Source organism: Guillardia theta, assembly GCF_000315625.1.
Source record: "Guillardia theta CCMP2712 unplaced genomic scaffold GUITHscaffold_35, whole genome shotgun sequence".
NCBI classification, from domain to species: Eukaryota; class Cryptophyceae; order Pyrenomonadales; family Geminigeraceae; genus Guillardia; species Guillardia theta.
The window spans coordinates 86,082-103,760 of NW_005434639.1; the positions used below are offsets into that span (position 1 = coordinate 86,082).

Consider the following 17,679-nt stretch of genomic DNA (forward strand, 5'->3'; position numbering starts at 1 on the left):
CGTTCTCCGCCTCTACCTGCTCGCTCCCACTATCCATATTTTTTCACCCTCCGATGGTCACATGAACTAGTACCCCCATATTTTCGATAATATGCATGACATTGAAAGGGTGGGTGCGCCTACGGGCCGTCCCTGACATGTCCGACAACCTTGGCGCGCCTTCTGCTCCTTGCTCCTCCTCCTCCGCCTCCTCCTCTCCCCTTCCTCACCCAGCATGGTGCTCTCAACCCTCCCGCGTCCTCTACCCACCAGCTCACTCTTCTTCCCTTCTCCACTCGCGCCCGACAGCCCATGCTTCCTCTTCCGCAGTCTCCCGCACTCTCTCGGATCAGCTCACCGCCTCTCCTCTCGTCTCCTCCTTCCCTGTTCCAGCACAGGATCCTTCCTCTCCTCCTCTTCCTCACCCTGCTGCTGACTCCGTCTCAATTGGCCTCTCTCTCTTCGCTCCAGAAGTCCGCACCCAGAACAAAATCGAGAACTTCCGTGGAGCAGGGAAGACAGAAGGGCCCCGGACTCTCTTCAACCTGGTTGATGATGATGCTCGAACTGGCAAGGGAAGCATTGACAACGAGCATGAGAGCGCGGAACCGTCCTCGCTCTTCGCAGCGGGAACCGATTGCCTGGCGCCCTTCACTCCGGCGCAAGAAGAGGTAGCAGAGTGGAAATTCCCGAGCAAAGAGAACCAGAGAGGAGGAGTTTGGCTGATAGGGAGCAGAGTGAAGCTGTACTGGGAGGATGACGATGAGTGGTACGAAGGCAGAGTGCTGGACTTCATCTCCACACCTCAGCACGACAGTCATGGACAGTTCGGGTGCTTGCACAAGATCGAATACGTAGACGGGATTTTCTCAGAAGTGATCGATGAAAATACAGTCTGGCAGTATCTTGCAGATGCGAAGACGATAAAGAAGCTGAGGAAGTACAACGAGCAGCGACAGTCTTCATCGGCAGCTGCAGCCTCGACATCAAAACCATCCAAGTCAACTGAGCGGTGACGGGGAATCGAGGGGTGGAAGAGGGAGGATGATGTTTGAGCAGGAAGGAGCGGCGGTCTGATCCGAAGAAGAAGGCCAGGAAGGAGGGGAGAGGAAGGGAGGGGGAGGGGGGGGAGGGAGAATCAGCGCAGCAGACGTCCCAGGGAGAGCGCAGGTTTATACACGCATGCTTTCTTTCTCATGAGCCCTGAAGGAGATGTTGATATGAGCAGCTCAAGATGTTCCCGGACGAACATAAGCTTTCATGAGTCTGACTGTGAAGCCTTCGAGGTCTGTCCTCCCTCCTCCTCATCCTCCTCCTCCTCCCACTACTCTTCCTCCCACCTTCTTCTCCTCCTCCCACTCCCACTCCCCCTGACGCATTGTCTTCCTCGTGCAGTCCGACGAAATCTTCGCGCCCAACAAGGTGCAGAGGTGTTTTGTCGATGCTTGTAGCTGACGAGCAGCAGCGCAAGAGGGGGAGGAGTGAGACGTCCAAGAAGAGTCAACCAAGAAGCTGCTCTCCCTCCAAGGGATCAACGGCCTCCGAGCCTGCGCAGAACTTGAACTCCTTGAGGAAAAAGGTGAGTCAGAACACCAACAACAATGCCGTCAACGTCATCATCATTATCATCATCATCACCACCACCACCACCATTGACATAGTCACCAACATAATCATCGTCCTCCTCGTATCTCGACCAGCAGCATGATAAACATCACCACACCACCATCACCATCGCCGTCTCTTTCATTTCAGAATAGAATGCCATAAACTGACTGGTGGGCGGTGAACAGAAGCTGCATGTCAAGTTGGGACGTCACAAAGTCCACAAAAATTTCCTGTACGACAGTATTGACCCGCTGTACATGGGATGCAGACTCGAGCTGAAGGAGGAGGGAGGATGGAGAAGATGCAGCGTCATCAAGATCTTGAGCGACAATCAGACAGCTCGGCTGCTCTTGGACGACGGGCTGACGGTGCGGCAGGGGGAGCAAGAGCAAGAGCAGAAGGAAGATGAGAAGCAGAACGAGGAGGAGGAGGAGGAGGAGGAGGAGGAGGAGGAGGATCAGAAGCAGGAGGAAGAGGATCAGATGCAGGAGGAAGAGGAGGATCAGGAGGAGGAGGAAGTGCTGGTGGTTTTGGTGGTGGTGAGATTTTCTTTGTGGCAGGAGGTGGAGAGAAATTTTTACCCCTACGAAATGCACAGGGCACCGCCGACGGGTCTCTACAACCTTGCGGGAGACTTGAGGTATCCACCCGCCTCCTGCTGTCGGCAGAGGTGAAGGAAGTTTGCAGGCTGCCGCTGGGACTTGACTCGTGGGATGAAATGAGGCCGGGATGTCACATCCGTGCGCTGTTCGACGATGGTTTCCACTACCTCGGCATCATAGTATACGAGAACGCGAGCGAGGTTCCTTCCTCTTCCCTCCCTCCTCCCTCCTCCCTCCTCCTCCCTCCTTCCTCCTTTTCCACTCCTCACTCCTCACTCCTTCTTCCTCCCTCCCCCTTTCCTCCCTCAACGCTTCCTCCGCTCCTCTTGAGCTCCTCCTGCTTCTCCTCATGGTGCTATCTGGTGTACGAAGCTTGTTTTCTCTTCTTCTCCTCTCCATGATGCACTTGCCCATCTTCTCCCCTTTCATCGTCTTCTTCACCTAGCCATACATGGTTCTGATTTTCAGCCAGTGCAAGGACAAGAGGTCGTTTCACATCATTTTCGAGGACGGCGATGAATTCGACGCCATGGTTATAATCGTCCTCCCACTTATGCCATTTTTCCTTTCCTACTCCTCTCCTTCCTACTCTCACGCTCGCCTATTTCTCCCTCTCCTCTCTCCTCTCTTCAACCTTGCCTCTCTCTTCTCCTCTCTCCCCTCTTCTCTCGTCCCTTCCTCCTCTCTCCCCTCTTCTCTCGTCCCTTCCTCCTCTCTCCCCTCTTCTCTCGTCCCTTCCTCCTCTCTCCCCTCCTCTCTCATCCCTTCTCCACTCCTCTCCTTGTCTCGCATGTTTCCTCCTTACTCGTGATCCCTCCCTCGCTCACCACTCAGCAGGTGCCGGACCCTGAGATCAGCCCCGTGCCCCTCTACTGCAGCGAGTGGCTGCTAAGGATGGGCAGCAAGTGGTGGGGGCATCGATACGCTGCTATGCTGCGGGCTGGGCTGGAGGCGAAGATAAGGACAATGGGAGAAATGGAGGAAATAGTGGAGAGAGAGTACCCCCGAGAAGGTAAGAGGAGGGGAGGGGGGGGAGGGTAACCAGGGTACGGGAGAAGGAGACTGTCAGGAGGGGAAGAAGAGGAGGTAGAGGGAGGGGGAAGGGATGAAAGAGGAAGAGAAGTGAGGAAAGAGGAAGAGGAGGGAGAAGGAGAATGGATAAGGAGGAGGAGGAGGAGGAGGAGGAGGAGGAGGAGGAGGAGGAGGAGGAGGAGGAGGAGGATTTCGCTGACATTGGTGGTGAAAAGCCAAGCACGGTCATCACTCCCGTCACTCGCACTTGTCATCGCATCACTCGTCAACGGAAGGCAGTTGGATGAACAGGGACGATCATCACGTGCTCAAGAAGATTCGACTTAGAGAAGATGGCTCTTATATCGCCAAGAGAGACTTGCTAAGATTTGTACGCTTCCCCCCTAAATCCCCTCACCCCTCCCCTATTCCTCCTCCTCCTCCTCCTCCTCTTCCTCCACATCATCATCATCATCATCATCATCATCATCATCATCATCATCATCATCATCATCATCATCATCATCATCATCATCATCATCATCATCATCATCCAATTTGTTTCCTCCACCGCCCTCATCCTCGTCCTGCACTCCTCCTCACCTCTTTTGTGTACCTCCTCCCTTCCTCCTTCCCCTTCATTTCTCGTTTTCTCCCATTCCGGCTTGCAACCTTTCCTCCCTCTCCTTCTTGTGATAACCACAACTGCTACCACTGCCAGCTCCTTCCTCTTCTCCTTCCTCTTTCCCATTTCTCTCATCACCGCACTTCAATGTCGTCCCCGCCTCTTCCTCTTCCTCCCTCCTCGCCCTGCTGCCCCTCACTCCTTGTTCGCAGGTCAAACAACGGGGAGGAGTAGCAGCGCTGGATGAGAGGAAGGGATGGCACGAGGTGGTGAAGCTGCTGCGGGTGAATCATCCCAACATGGAGGAAGCATGCCGGCTCCTGCGATCCTGGTCGCTAGAGCCCAAGAACCACTTCCACAAGGATCATGATAGGGGCGGGAAGGAGAGGGAGGGAGGGGAGGGGAGGGGGGGCGGAGAGGAGAAAGAGGTAAGTTTCATCCCCCGCTACATCGACTGGGGGAGAGAGCAGGTACCTACCTGCCTTTACGAGGTCCACAAGAAGATTCTTGTCTCGATCTTTCCGCCAGAGCTCATCGCCGATGGGGAGGTGCTGAAGCATTCGCAAGCCTGGAAGAAGTGTGCCCTGATAGGAAACGCCTGCTCCAAGAAATGCTCCTGCCCCTTCACCACCGCCGAGGAGCTGCATGACGGCATAGAGCGACAGCGGGCAGCGAGGAGGAGAGTCGGCGACGAGGACAGGATGGAGGAGGAATTTGTGCAGGAGGAGCGTAGCAAGGGCAGGGATCGCAGATACCAGTTCCAGCCTGCAGACTGCAACGACTTCCTGGTGAGGTTTAAGGCAGCAGAAGATGAGGAGGAGGAGTCGGCCGACGAGGACGCGCCCAATGACTCGGGCTACAGCATGCAGAACCCCTTCGTCGACCCCTACATGTACCACCGGTGCTGTGGAATCACATTCCTGCGCAAGAAGGACCTGGTCCTCCACTGGGAGAGGCGGCACAGGGACGGGGTGGTCCCTTGCGACCAGGGGTACGAGGAGCTAGGAAAGTCTTCTCGCACCAGGATCAACATGTTCGGGCTGGGGCGGCCGATGGTGCTGAAGCAGGCGGAGCTGACGCTCAGCACAACCCCGGCAGATGTGCTGGTGTACAGGAGCGATGGAGGAGACGGCGAGATGAGCAGGCAGGGGACGGGGGGGAAGAACGGAAAGTTCCTGTCCTCACAGACGCTGGAAGCACGACTGGGCCCCTTCGCCGGGCTGGTGGCCGACCGTCTCCCACACTTCCTCTTCCAAGAAAGCGAGCCAGCTGGTCCTGACCTCGTCATCCGATAGGATCGAGGAGGGAGAGGAGCGCGTGAAAGGAGAGGAAGAGAGGCAAGGGGAAGGGGACAGAGCCAGGTGAGGGAAGGGAAGGGAGAGCAGAAGACGGTGAAAGGCGAAGCAGATCATACAAGTATGATAGCTATTACTAATTCCGAATCAGAGGGAGGCAATGTAGATACCGATAGGAAGGAGGCCAGAGCTCTAGAGCAATACAGGGACTTCACCCATGATCCTTTCGACGCCTCTGCTGTCTCCCCAGCTATTCCTCCCCTTTTCTTCACACCGAGACCACGCCCACGTGGTCAATCTTGATCTCCACATCCTCCGCACCAGCAGCCCCAGCTGCCTTCCCCTCCCCGCTGAGCTTGCGAACTTGGTCCAGGACCTCGAAGACGCTCGGGCGCACGTCAGGGTCCACCAGGAGGCAGCGGCTGATTACGTCGAGGAGAGCAGCAGAGTACATCTGGTCCCCGCCCTTTCCTGTGGGGAAGGAGAACCTGCCGCTGAGTATGGAGAGGGGGGACTGAGGATCGAAAGGGAACTTGTTGAAGCACATGTTGTAGAGGAGAACGCCCAGGGCCCACACGTCCACTCGCTCGTCGATCCTCTTCCTCTGGTACAGGTCCACCATCTCCGGCGCTCGGTACGCGAGCGTCGTGAACTTCTGAATACGCTCCTCCTCCTCTAGAATGTCCTTCCTGGTCTCATAGACCTGCGCCCTCGTGGTAGCAGAGCCGAAGTCGCATAGCACCAGCCTGACCCTCCCAGGAGAGGAAGCATCCATCTCCCCGTGCAGCAGCACGTTCTCCAGCTTCACGTCCCTGTGGGCGATCGGAGGGCTCTGCGAGTGCAGGTGGGCAACGGCGTTGCAGACTTGACCGAAGAGGAGAAGAAGGGCTTGCTCCGAGAGCACCTGCCCCTCCTCCCGCAGGCGATTCATCACGTCCTGCAACCCGCCGCCAGGATAAAAGTCCGTCAGCAGCAGGACTTCCGTCGCTATCACCCCGCCGGGCAAAGCTATCTTTCTCTGTGCCGAGGATCGGTATCGTACGATGTTGGGATGGAGAGGGAGCGTCTTGAGGAGCTCGATCTCCTCTATCGCCCGCGCCACGTCGTCCCTCTCATGGCAGACTATCCTCTTCAGCGCAAGAGTTCTTCTCCGCTCCAGCATGTCGTACGCTACATGAACGAAAGAGTAACCCCCTTCCGCGATCACCGGCCCAATCCTCACACTCCTTCCTGCGACTTCCACCAGCTCGCCAAACCCGAGGAAACGCGGGAGGTAGCGACGATAGACCGTCTGAATGAGCGAGAAGATGCGACTGAAGCAATTAAGAGCCTCCATGGCTGCTCAGCGCATTCGATGAGCGCAAAAGCACAAACAAATTTGGTCAGATAAAGGGGGGCAAGCTTGGCCGAGCGAGCTGAAATTCGATGGAAATAAGAAGGTTGGAACAAAGAGGAGGACAGAGAGGAGAGGAGAAGAGGAGGATCAGGTTGGGGGGTATTGCATGATACTGGCCCGCACAAATCGAAAGCAGCCAAGCGCTACGGTGGGGAAGAGGGAGGAGAAACGAAGGCAAAAGAAAAGACAGCACGATCAGAGAGTGACTGTGCGGTCTGTGGCCTCTGACAACGAGGACGAGGACGAGGACGAGGAGGGGGAGGAGGACGAGGAGGGGGACGAGGACGAGGACCAGTCTGTTGTGGCAGGGGACCCGGCAGGCAGGGGGCAGGAGACAGCGGGGAGGGAAGAAGGGGTACTAAATTGGGGCAATTTTAGGGTAGACCTGACCGGAGGGTGAGGAGATGGGGAATGTATGGGTACTTATTGGGGAAAGAGGGGGTACGGTTGACCACCCTTACCCCTACAACCCTTCCAATAACCCCTACCATCTCTATAGGCTCAAAAAGTACCGGTCCATCTAGTCAACGGCAACCGTTGATCGGCCATGCGGCGCGAACAGCGACAGACGATGTCGTCGTGTCCTGCTCCTCCTCTCGTCCTCTTGTGCCGAGGATCGAGAGGATAAGAGAAGACGAGGAGGAGAGAAGGAGAGGAGGAGAGGAGGAGAGGAGAGGGGGAGAAGCGGGAGTTGTTGAATGGCAAGCGCACGGCGGATGAACTTCGGAAGAGTACTATTCCAACCGTCGTTTTAGAGCATGATTGACTCTGATAGAATCTCTAGGAAAGCTCAACTGAGCAAGGAGCTTGTCAATGTGATCTGGTCTAGTCACTGACATTTTCAATGGGCTCAGTCTCCACCTTTCAGCCAGAATGTCGACAGAGCAGAGAAAAGCTGCTTTGGTGCGACTGGGGTAATGATGAAACTTGAGCCAATAACTCGCCATGGGACTGACGATCTCCTGCTAGATACTTCGGCGAACCTTCCTACACATCCATCGGAGAGCCTTATGACAACAAGGGCAACAAAGACGAGCGATCAAGTAGACCCTCTGCCATCGGGCGCTGCTGTTATGACTTAGTTTGCAGAGGGGTTGCAACTCCTGGGTACCATCTCGAAGAAGGGCAAGTACAGGTTGGCGCGTGATGGAGACGTCGACGTTGGAGCTGATATGGATCGATAGCATGATCAACGGATACTTCGATTCCAAGTACAACGCCGTGGGCTGTGGAGTTGGTTGCCCTTACACGACATTGGACAAAGTACAAGCGTGAGTGCCGGAGAGCAGAAAGTGTCGAAAACTAACGTTTGATCTTAAGGCAAGAAAACCTGGCTAAGAAGAAACTTCAGATATCTGTCAGCCTCTGCCTTCCTACGTCTCGGATGTGACGCCTCGTGTGACAGGAAAACCCATGGAGGCCGGCCAACCCTTCCAAGAAGGCGGGAGGAACCGGGTTGGGTAACCGAGGAAGTCATTATGGTACTGTCAACTACATTGGGGCGAAAACTCCAGCGTTTCCCTTCGGTGGAAGGATCGAATACGTGAGTTGCACACCAATCCTCTTCCACTTTGTCTGCTGCCGCCACCTTCCCTTCCTCTCCCTCCCTCCATCGCTCGCTCGCTCCTTCAGTGCAGTGCCTCTTATGAAGAGTCCCCAGGTTCCGCAAGGAACGATGGAAAAGCTGAAGCGATCAGACGTTCATCATGATCCTCCCAACATCGTCACCAACCCAATCAAGCGCGGAGGGTTCGGCTTCGCCAACAACACTATCGGAGTCCCTCAGAACGCTGGAGAAAGGCGTCAGTGGATCCAGCAAAGTTGCTATTTCTATGCGGCCGATCCCTACGATGGAGCCAGGCGAGTTTCTCGTTGGTTCTGCATGTGACTGGAGCATCTGAAATCCCAGCAGAGAAAGGCGCAAAGAGGAGCGGGAGAGAGCTCCCAAGAACGTGAGCGATGCTCCCTTCAGGCCGGCAAGTTACGCGTTCCATGGAGGTGAGAGAGAGGAGACGGCAAGGGCTGAAACCAAGGGAGCTCACCGGCTGATTTTCTAGGTCCTGGCCGGTGGGTGGGAACGAAAGTTGGAGACAAGAAGAGCTACGGCGGACAGGTAAACTGCCTATCGTTACCCTCCTCCGTTCGCCTCCCTCCTCGCCTCCCTCCTCTTCCCCCTCGTCCACCTCCGTTCTGGCTCATGCTTGGATGGCAGATCAATCCATATCCTGAGTGGGTAGCCGATCCCTACATGGAGAAGAAGCGAAGGTGAAGGGACTAGGAGAGTCAGGGCGTGAGTGACGGAGAGCGGCAGAGTTGTCTCAGAGGCTGAAGCCTCCCGCGAGCCCTTCCGGCCTTCAAACCCTTCCAAGAAAGCTGGGTGCGTTCAGTCGCTTCTTTCCCATCAAACTTTCGCCCTCCCTTGCCCTTGTCCCAAGCTCTGTTTACCTTGTACATGCCATCTCCTAGCCCCTCACTCGCCGTTGTGTTGCAGACCCGGACTGTGGGCAACGCTGGGGACCAAGAAAGGAGGACTGATGCACAAATTCCCCGAGTACAAGGAGGATTTCTTCGGGAACAGGCAGATGATTGAGAAGGAGGAGCGGAAGAAGTTCAGAGAGTTCCAAGAGAAGGTCAGATCGTTTCTTGTTCGCCTGCAACATCCTTCTCATATTATCCTGCAGATGAATCGCCCGGCATTTTCGGCGACGGTGCCCGCACAGCCGAGGTAGGAGGGAGGGAGAGGCGGAGAGGCGGAGGATAGGAAGAGCTGAGAGGAGCGGCAGGTCGACCAGGACAGTCTCCATCTTCAAGATGAACATCAAGATCTAATCTTTCTCGTTCGTACGCAATTCTTATCCCCTCCATAGGACAGCTCGCAATCAATGTAAATCAGAACAACTTCTATTGATATAAGTATAATGAAAAAAGGTCAATCTCAGCCCATCGCTCGCTCTCCCCTCGCTCCCTCCCCCTCCAATCATCAACATCCATTCTTACCTCCCCCCCTGCTTCTCTGCTCCTCCTTTCACTCCCCCATCCCTCCTCCTTCATACAAGTATCGTCCCCTCAATGTCCATTCACAGTGAAGCGAACTCGCATACTGTCTCTCCAGATAAAAGGCACATTAGCGGGCCACCTACGGTGTGAAGCTCAGCGAAGATCATGACATGTGGAGGGGGTGAGTACGAAAGGTCCAAAGAAGGGGAGGAAAGAGAGAGGACAGAGGAAGGCGACAAGAAATGAGGAGAGGCAAGGGAGAGGATCAAGGAGAGACTGGGGAAGGACGAAGGGGAGAGCGAGGAGGGGATGAAGGAGAGAGTCTCACGGTATCATGTTCCTTCGCTGCGATCTCGGCACTCCTTTAGATCCTACGTCTCTCCTGCAGGCGTCGGTGAGGGATGGCCCGACCGTCCCCATGCAGCTCTCTCAGTCTCACCGCACGGCTGAAGCCTTCGGGGTGGAAGAGACTTGAACGGTTGAGACTTCTCTGTGATTCTTCTCCAGCTCCTCCACTTCGTTGATCTCCGCGATCGTCTGGCATGCAAGCAACATGAGGCAGGCGCACATGCTGTCAAGCGCCTTCACCTTATCCTTCCACGCTTGAAGCAAGACCTCATCGTCGATCGTTTCAATTTCAGGCGGATCTTCAACCATGTCGTAGATCTTCGTGAGTTCCATGGCTAACAACTTTGATCGCTTATTCGCTTCTGTCAAGATTGACTCAACGTCCGTCCGCAGCCGCTTCAACCCTTGAGAGTTGTCAGAGGGTAGAAATTCAGGGCAGAATACTTCTCTCCGTACCTGCCGCATCGTCGGGCACTCCCTTCTCCACCGCTTCTTCAAAGCTCCGAACAAAGATGTCCTCCAGGCGAGCAAGCTCGGGGAGTCCAAGCGTGTTCGACTTGAGCCGCTGCTTGCTGACTGACTGCATCCTTTCTGGGTCAAAGCTTCACGGCTCCTTCACTGATGGCACTGATAACACTCATCATCTTTCTATTCACAGAGGAGAAGGAGAATGTTGACAAGGAATGAGGAGATCATCAAAGAAACGTCAGGATAACTTCAGAGGCCTCAGCAGTATGAAGGCTTTGATCAGGGTTTGACTGTGCGGCTCTTAACTATCCCATCTTATCTCTATCGTGACATGGTGCCATCTGGTAATTCGAACATGTGGAACAATACATCTCATCGGGCTCTCAGAATTTCTGTTAGCACTCGCAGACTCCTACTTTGAATGTCTGGTGACCTGGAATGTTGTCGAACAGATGTTCAACCATGATTGCTCATGGCTGCCCTTCTAAGTTCCTCTCCTTCTCCCTAATTCTCTCATTGTTGCTCCTCTCACCCTGCTCCCTCCCTCTCTCTGCCTTCCCTCCCTCCTACAACCTTTCCTCCTCCCTCCCTCCTCCCTCCCTCCTCCCTCCCTCCTCCCTCCCTCCTCCCTCCCTTCCCCTTGCCCAGCCTTCCAGCATCAAACTCCGACCGTTACATCTATGGCTGGGCTCCACAACGGCCCCGGTGTGCCCGATCATGGCCGCTGACTCAGTGAGAGGGGCCGGCGCGGCCGGGCCGGTCACCGAGTCCGCGCTCGGCGCGGCCCGCCGGGCCGGTGACTGTGACCCGGTCGGACCCGGGCAACTAGTCACTCGGACGGTTGAAAGCCTCAGTCCGACCGTACACCGGGCCGTGTCAACGTGTTCAGACGCCGGACGGTTGCGCCGCTTCCGCAGTGCTGGCCGCTCATCGGCTCGGTTGAGGGGCATATGCCAGGGCCTGCATCAGGGCCCCCCCGGCAACAGGGCCGGTAACAGGGCCGGTATCAGGGCCGGCATCAGCTGCGGCATCAGCGCCAGACTCGGAAGGGGATGAGGGCCGCTGGGATCGGAGGCTTCGCCGGATCAGGATCGGAGTTCTGCTGGTAGCTTCGGTCGTAGCGACGACATGGAGGCGTCCAAGGTGAAGGCAAAACTTCATGCGCCCGCACTGCTCCTCCCCTCCTCCACTTCCAAACACTTGTCAGCTCTACCTTCCCTCCCTCTCCCCTCCCTTCCCAACCCTTCCCCTCCCTCTCTCTCCCCTCCCTTCCCTCTGAGGTGCGTGCACGGTTTGACCTGCATGGGATATAGGGAAGAGGAGCCGCCTCCGACCAGCAGGCGAGGAAAGGGCCCATCCGATACACCGGCATAGTGATAGCATTGGACTCAAAATACCTGGGGATCACATCGAAAGAGCATGCGCTGAGCAAACAAGACGAGATGTCGACCATGATCGCTCACGCCTTGCAGTGCGAGGTCAGTCATACGGTTGTGATGCATGCCTGTTGTGACCGTACAACTCGAGCAGGAGCAGTGTCAAACAGATCAGATCATGGTCAAGGCGGAAGACGACGCCATTCTTGTCACGATGCTCGATGCTGTCGGCCCTTCCGCCAAGTCAGCCAAGGTTTTGAGCCAGGAGCTGCTGATGCAAGCCTTCAACCCGATGAGCGAACTCTACACGTGAGCGAGGACCCTGGAGGGAGATGGCGGCTGGAGGTGATGGCGGATGTCACAGGGTAGCCAAGGAGCTGTTCAAGGAGAAGAGAGGGGCGAGGAGTGAGGTCAAGGCAAGCCAGTCAGCGTCCATGCTCGTGGAGAAGTCAGAGTTGGATCAACTCTCTCAGCTCGTGAGATCACTGTTGACTGACGGTCGCACGAGTGACGCTGTCGTATGCTGTACCAACAGATGAAAGACGCGACTAGTCTCTCCTCCTTGATCGAGCTTGAAGTCAAGGAGCTGCGAAGTCAGCTGGGTTCATCTGTATTTCAGGTACGAGGAATGAGTCAGCGAGATATGAGATGACTTGACCTGATTGCTTGACAAGGCGAATGGATCTCAAAACGCTCATCATGGTTCTGATCTGCAGTCAAAGCTCTTGGAGTTTGAGAACGTAAGTTAATGTGTTTGTTTTGCATCGCATCAACCACCACCGTTGACCCATGTCGACAGGAAACAGACGTCATGAAGAGGCTCGAGAGTCTTCGTGAGGTTTCTCATCAACAGAGTCAGCATCGCGCTACCATCTTGTCCCACTTCGAGCGAGCTCTGGTTCGCTGACGCTCGCCTCTTCCTGCTCCTGACCTGCTCCCCTCAGGCCGACACTCAAGCTGACCTCAAGGCAAAGTTCGCTCGCACGCCAGATCATCATGGCGACCGGACGCAGGAGAAGTTTGCATACTTCTCTGATCCGCGACACAACTCCAAGCATGAGACTTACCCGTCATTCTTCAGGTGAGAGTGAGAAAGCACGTCAGAAGTCGCTCTAGTCGTTGATGACTCATTGCAGCTCACCGTCCGTGTCAAACATCTCGAGCATTCGAAGGCGCCCCTGGAGCACAGTAGAGGAAAGCAGCGAGCGGTGAGCATAAGATCTCGTGTCATGGTTGTGTGACAGACGGCAGGCAAATCTTGAAGGCCAAGTTGCCGTTCCGCACCGAGTGGGAGCACCAGCAGGACCTGGCTGATATCAAGCAGAAGCTAGACGAGGTCATTCCCTCCTCTAGATTCCACGACCGATCGCAGAAAGATTCCAAAGGTGACTCTGAGTTCACCTCCTCCCCGTGCTGAGCGTGTGCTGCAGACACGAGGCCGTCCAAAGATCCACATCGTGACCCCTTGCCTGATGAGAAGCAGGAGGATACACAGGTACGAGTGGGAATGACCTCTGCGCGCTCCTTACTTCAAAGCAGGACGATTTCTTGCAAGTAGTCGATGAACGCGTCTCCAAGCTTCTAGGAGCTCTTGACTCAGTGCGAAAGTCTCTCTCCCCTTCCAAATGAAAGGACGGCAAAATACGGCGATGTTCAGACTCGTCGCATGTCATGTGCTGTCAGACCTGAAGACAAGTTTTGACTCGGGGTGAGAGACTGGAGAGCTCTGGAGGTGCAACGAGCTCAAGGCCTCTGGTTGTGTATGGATCATAAGGAGGACGCTAGGCCTTGCTCTGCTTATCGGCTACCTCTAGATGCGTTAGAGGATAAGAATGCAGGACAACCGAGATCGCGCGTTCCTGCTGGCTCCTTGTTGGAGGAGGCAACCTGCTTTTCCCCTTTCGTTTGATAAAAAGCTTTGAGTGTTTTCACCACCTTTAACTTGTATCACGACACTAGACTGAGGACCCTCAGTTAAACTGAAGCACAATCGCCGCCGTGTCATCAAGTTTGCCGCCCGTCCATGACTGTCAGCCATCAAGAATAGACGTGTGAGGAGTAGAAAGTGATAAGACAGACGGTCAGGTACCTTTCCAGCCGCTTGAGCTTCGAGTCCGTAAGGAACGACCACCTGGACAAAATATTCATCGCGAATCCTCCTCCTCCTCCTCCTCCTCCTCCTCCTCCTCCTCCTCCTACTACTACTACTACTACTACTACTACTACGATGCATTACCAGCTCACCGCTACTCCGCCACCTCTTTCCCTTCTCCTCTCTTCCTTGTCGTTTCATACCTGTGGGTCTTCCTGCACCTGGCGAGCATAGCCGACAAGGGCCTGGCACATGGCACGTCAGAGCGGCAAGCGCTCATCCTTTCCATCTACTGACCTGTGCCATGGCGTTGGGTCCCTGGCCCTCAGTAGCTTCGAGGAGGTCGATGATTTGACTGTCGTACACGTTGTCGTACAACCCATCGCTGGCGATGATGACGATCTGCAAGCGAGGTTCAGAGTCCATCCGCGCACTGGAGATCGAGCATACGTCTCCTGAAGCAAGGGGAACACGGATTCTCGTAGCGAGGTCGACGGTGTCTGTTTCAAAGCATCAGCTGCGAGCACCGGCAAGACGGAGGGGAGGGGAGAGAGAGACCTGGGCTGTTGCCTCCAAGTTGGAAGGGGCAGTTGAAGTAGTGCATCTGAGCTCAAGTCAAGCTTGTACAGGCACGCGAGACCTTCTCCTCCTACCTGCGGGACAGTCTGATACACCACCTTCATCTGCCCATCCTGCCCCTTGCGGACCACCTTAATGCCTTCAACACATCCGTCATGGCGGGAGATAGGGCGCGGCAAGGTCCCGCAGGATCACCTGAGTCTCCCACGTTCGCTCCCTTGAGGATGGTGTACCCTGGCTCTGACTTAGTGTCGACAGACACCTGGACGTCAAAGTGAACGAGGAGGAGGAGGAAGGGAGCACAGAATTCGCTCACAACGCAGGCGGTAGAAGATCCTACGGTCAGGGCGTCGTTGAGAGCACTGTAGGCGCCGTCAAGGGCCACCAGAGGATCGACCTGAGCAGAGTGAGAGAAGGAGGTGATAGCCAGTAGCCTTACAGCCTTCTTCTGCTCCCTCTGGCGCTGAAGAATGCCGTAGGTAGTCCCAGAGAGCTGGTAGGAGTACAGATCTCCGAACTCGCTCTTCTGAGCTCCTGTAACTCCGTCGAACACGCCATAGTCGTAGTCGCCCGCAAACCACGCATCCTCCATGGCGTGACGGGGGTCCGCAATCTCCGACACTCCCGCAGTCCAGGTCAGGGGGCCGGTGCTGACCGACGTGAGCTGGGGGGCCATGTTGGGAAGGTTCGCCTCCTCTGCTCCGATGAGCTTCTCAGTCGCGCTCTTGAAGGCATCGAAGAAGCCCATCCTGAGGGCGACGTGCCCCTGTCGAGACTCCCTGAGAGCAGGGCGAACGGACTTGAAGGACGCGGTCGACTTGGCAAGCATGGGCGAGAGCCCATGAGGGGCAAGGAATGCCTGCGAATAGAGAGGACAAGGGGAGGTAAGAGAAAGACCAGGATTACTTTCATGCTCAAAAATATCCACTCTGAATCCTAACTTGAACTTCCCTTATCAATACATCAACCTCGTTTTCATTCTCGAGTGAAACGTCACAAAATGCAACATCTCTTCAAAGTGCCTGTGCATTCCGAAAATGACCTCTACCCCTACTCATGTTCGCTTCTGTCTATGTATCAATATATTCTCATTCCATGATTGGATCCTCCTCCTCCTCCTCCTGGTCCTCCTCTCTTCATATCCAACAATTTTGCCGTGTTGTTCAGAGTCGATCAATGACAAATGCTAAGATGCTATCTATGACATGTTGATCCATCTTCAGCCGCAACATTTTCATCATCACATCAAACAGAAAAACTTCTGACTTTCTTTCTACATCTTCATACCTCTGTTCTTGTCGCCATGGTCGCCGCCACCGCCACCATGGCGATCTTTGCGCGGATCCCTGCCATCTTTTGCAAGCTATACCCCTACCCCTCCTCCAAACCTATTCCTTCCACCCCTATTTTGACCACTTACTACCCCGCCTTCAGTATGGTCCCACTGACCCCATCGAAACTCACCCCCAAATCGTATGCTTATGTCAGGAAAAGGGGGGTAGTGCTACCCCATGTCAATTCACCCCCTACCCCATGAATAATTATAACACCGGTGATTTCCCTTCAAAGTAGTACTATAAATCTGTTGAGTACCCGTGTAATTTTATCAAGTACCCCAATATATTTACTACCCACCTTCTCTGTACCTCGCTTGACCACGGGTGGTTTTCATAGACTTGGTATGGGTAGAGGTTGACTTCAGATGATCACGGAGGGAGTATTGCGCACGGGTGGGGGTCACCAAGTTTTCTATCATAGGGGTATTTTCATATGAAAATTGCTGTCTAAATGAGGGGTGTACAAGTCTTCCTTTTATGTGAGGGGGTAGGTGGTGAAAAATTTCCGAACAGGTGGGGTAGTGCTTGTGAGGTTTCAACGGCCGACACACAATGGAGGTGAGATGGGAAAGATGGGCGAGGATCGGGGGAGAGGCGGGAAGCAAGAGGAGGGGAGGAGAGGGAGGAAAGGGAGAGAGAGATACGGCATGATCTCTAGAGGAAGCGCAGTAGATGAGATGAGGAAGAGATGGATGAATAGAGGAATCACTGGGTGGTTTGTACGTCGATGGAATAATCGAACCCATGAAGGTAGGAGCGAAGGAGCGAAGGAGGATGGAAGAAAGTAGAGGCAGAGAGATTCAGGAAGCAGAATGAAAGCGAGAGGTGGATGTTTGAATTTGAATTTAGACGGCAATCTTTACGAAATTTCCAGAGAAGTGACAATGACGATTGAGGTGGGAAAGGGGAACTAGTTGATAAGAAGGGTCGAAAACATTTAGAGGAGGAAGAGGAGCTGGTAGATAGCTGCAGAGAAGCAAAAAAATTGTTCTTAGCACTGACGAGGAACAGGATGTCGAAGAGCTGACAGATTCGGCCTGTTCGAAGATCCGAAAATATGTCCAGCAGAAGAGAGTGAGACTTCAAAATGACATATGTTGCGTCGTTGATGAGATCGACTCTGGCGATCTCCTTGATAATGATACCAATGATGATGACGATGCATCTGTCTCTCCCTTTGCAACGATGATTTTGATCGCGGCGGTGGCGCTTAGAAGGGAGGGGGGAAAGGGAAATTTGTGCTATGAACCGCTGGAGTGATTGGGGTCGGGGGCTCCTCTTGAGCTGAAGGCTTCTTCAGGTCAGGCTCGATCCTTTCTTCGAGGCCTACGACAGGCTGCGTCATCGCGCCATCACTCGCCCTCAGTTCTTGCGAGCGCTGAGCGCGGCGGTGAAGAACCAGGTGTACATCTCGCCGCAGGAGGAGGAGGCTATCTTTGCTTCCTTCTCCCGCCCTGATCAGATGGTCAACTATCGCAACTTCTGCGATCACTGCATGCAAGTACAGGTGCTCCCTGCTGTTGCCTCCTCCTCCTTCCCCTCCGCTCCGCTCACATCCCTTGCTCGTCCTTGTTAGAGAGATCTCGAGAAACAGCCCTTGATTCAGCTGGCTGAGGACGAGGCCCCGTCGCGTATCCGCCATAATGAGCTGACGGACAAGGTAGCTTCATCCTAGTCCTTATCTCCTTCCTCCTTCTCCCTCCTCCTTCCTCCTCTTCCTTCCTCTCTCCTCCTCACTCCTTGGCTATCCTCCTCCTTCCTCCTCCTCCTCCTCCTCTTCCTCCCATGTTCTCGTCGACCTGTTCTGCATGACTGGCTGAAAGGACGAGATTTATTTCCACAACACTCTGCTCCCAAAACTTCAGCACATCGCACGTGAGCAAGGTGAGACATAGAGCGCAAGGAGGAGGAGACGGCAAGCTAAGCAGAGGATGCAGGACTAGTTGTCAAGAACAACTTCCTCGAT

At 54.8% G+C, this 17,679-nt stretch overlaps 7 protein-coding genes across 7 annotated transcripts in view; 4 read left to right on the forward strand and 3 right to left on the reverse strand.

Moving 5' to 3' along the window:
- Nucleotides 1–137: 137 nt before the first annotated feature.
- On the forward strand, nucleotides 138–5,120 carry GUITHDRAFT_138943 (hypothetical protein; the record flags this gene model as incomplete). Its single annotated transcript, XM_005832286.1, has 11 exons — nucleotides 138–991; nucleotides 1,208–1,265; nucleotides 1,375–1,401; nucleotides 1,442–1,558; nucleotides 1,773–2,126; nucleotides 2,148–2,227; nucleotides 2,275–2,389; nucleotides 2,662–2,721; nucleotides 3,027–3,201; nucleotides 3,497–3,591; nucleotides 4,038–5,120. The coding sequence occupies 11 exons, from the start codon at nucleotides 138–140 to the stop codon at nucleotides 5,118–5,120; spliced, it is 3,018 nt and encodes a 1,005-aa protein (XP_005832343.1).
- Nucleotides 5,121–5,472: 352 nt separating this feature from the next.
- GUITHDRAFT_62023 (hypothetical protein) lies at nucleotides 5,473–6,363 on the reverse strand (the record flags this gene model as incomplete). The annotated part of the gene is made up of 1 exon (XM_005832287.1): nucleotides 5,473–6,363. A coding segment is annotated over one exon (891 nt), but the record flags the coding sequence as incomplete, so codon positions are not given.
- Nucleotides 6,364–7,389: 1,026 nt separating this feature from the next.
- GUITHDRAFT_138945 (hypothetical protein) lies at nucleotides 7,390–9,345 on the forward strand (the record flags this gene model as incomplete). The annotated part of the gene is made up of 13 exons (XM_005832288.1): nucleotides 7,390–7,430; nucleotides 7,486–7,559; nucleotides 7,606–7,651; nucleotides 7,701–7,779; nucleotides 7,922–8,059; nucleotides 8,177–8,400; nucleotides 8,429–8,514; nucleotides 8,574–8,629; nucleotides 8,729–8,781; nucleotides 8,828–8,893; nucleotides 9,008–9,146; nucleotides 9,198–9,241; nucleotides 9,300–9,345. The coding sequence occupies 13 exons, from the start codon at nucleotides 7,390–7,392 to the stop codon at nucleotides 9,343–9,345; spliced, it is 1,092 nt and encodes a 363-aa protein (XP_005832345.1).
- Nucleotides 9,346–9,837: 492 nt separating this feature from the next.
- Nucleotides 9,838–10,447, reverse strand: GUITHDRAFT_138946 (hypothetical protein; the record flags this gene model as incomplete). Its single annotated transcript, XM_005832289.1, has 4 exons — nucleotides 9,838–9,895; nucleotides 9,953–10,050; nucleotides 10,102–10,265; nucleotides 10,318–10,447. The coding sequence occupies 4 exons, from the start codon at nucleotides 10,445–10,447 to the stop codon at nucleotides 9,838–9,840; spliced, it is 450 nt and encodes a 149-aa protein (XP_005832346.1).
- A 986-nt stretch (nucleotides 10,448–11,433) lies between these two features.
- Nucleotides 11,434–13,334, forward strand: GUITHDRAFT_163256 (hypothetical protein; the record flags this gene model as incomplete). The annotated part of the gene is made up of 12 exons (XM_005832290.1): nucleotides 11,434–11,472; nucleotides 11,643–11,807; nucleotides 11,860–12,014; nucleotides 12,070–12,181; nucleotides 12,241–12,324; nucleotides 12,380–12,445; nucleotides 12,505–12,603; nucleotides 12,650–12,786; nucleotides 12,842–12,913; nucleotides 12,957–13,090; nucleotides 13,136–13,200; nucleotides 13,245–13,334. The coding sequence occupies exons 1-12, from the start codon at nucleotides 11,458–11,460 to the stop codon at nucleotides 13,332–13,334; spliced, it is 1,194 nt and encodes a 397-aa protein (XP_005832347.1). The 5' UTR covers nucleotides 11,434–11,457.
- A 260-nt stretch (nucleotides 13,335–13,594) lies between these two features.
- On the reverse strand, nucleotides 13,595–15,732 carry GUITHDRAFT_152698 (hypothetical protein; the record flags this gene model as incomplete). Its single annotated transcript, XM_005832291.1, has 11 exons — nucleotides 13,595–13,732; nucleotides 13,795–13,836; nucleotides 14,001–14,042; nucleotides 14,095–14,199; nucleotides 14,248–14,297; nucleotides 14,356–14,401; nucleotides 14,451–14,515; nucleotides 14,572–14,638; nucleotides 14,693–14,773; nucleotides 14,816–15,235; nucleotides 15,664–15,732. Coding segments are annotated over 11 exons (1,037 nt in total), but the record flags the coding sequence as incomplete, so codon positions are not given.
- A 992-nt stretch (nucleotides 15,733–16,724) lies between these two features.
- Nucleotides 16,725–17,679, forward strand: part of GUITHDRAFT_152699 (hypothetical protein) — a gene marked incomplete at its 3' end in the record, with an annotated part of 1,898 nt that continues 943 nt past the window's right edge. Inside the window, exons 1-4 of the mRNA XM_005832292.1 lie at nucleotides 16,725–16,787; nucleotides 17,014–17,220; nucleotides 17,290–17,373; nucleotides 17,537–17,597. Coding sequence (XP_005832349.1) covers nucleotides 17,176–17,220; nucleotides 17,290–17,373; nucleotides 17,537–17,597 — 190 coding nt within the window. The remainder of the gene's footprint in view (nucleotides 16,788–17,013; nucleotides 17,221–17,289; nucleotides 17,374–17,536; nucleotides 17,598–17,679) is intronic.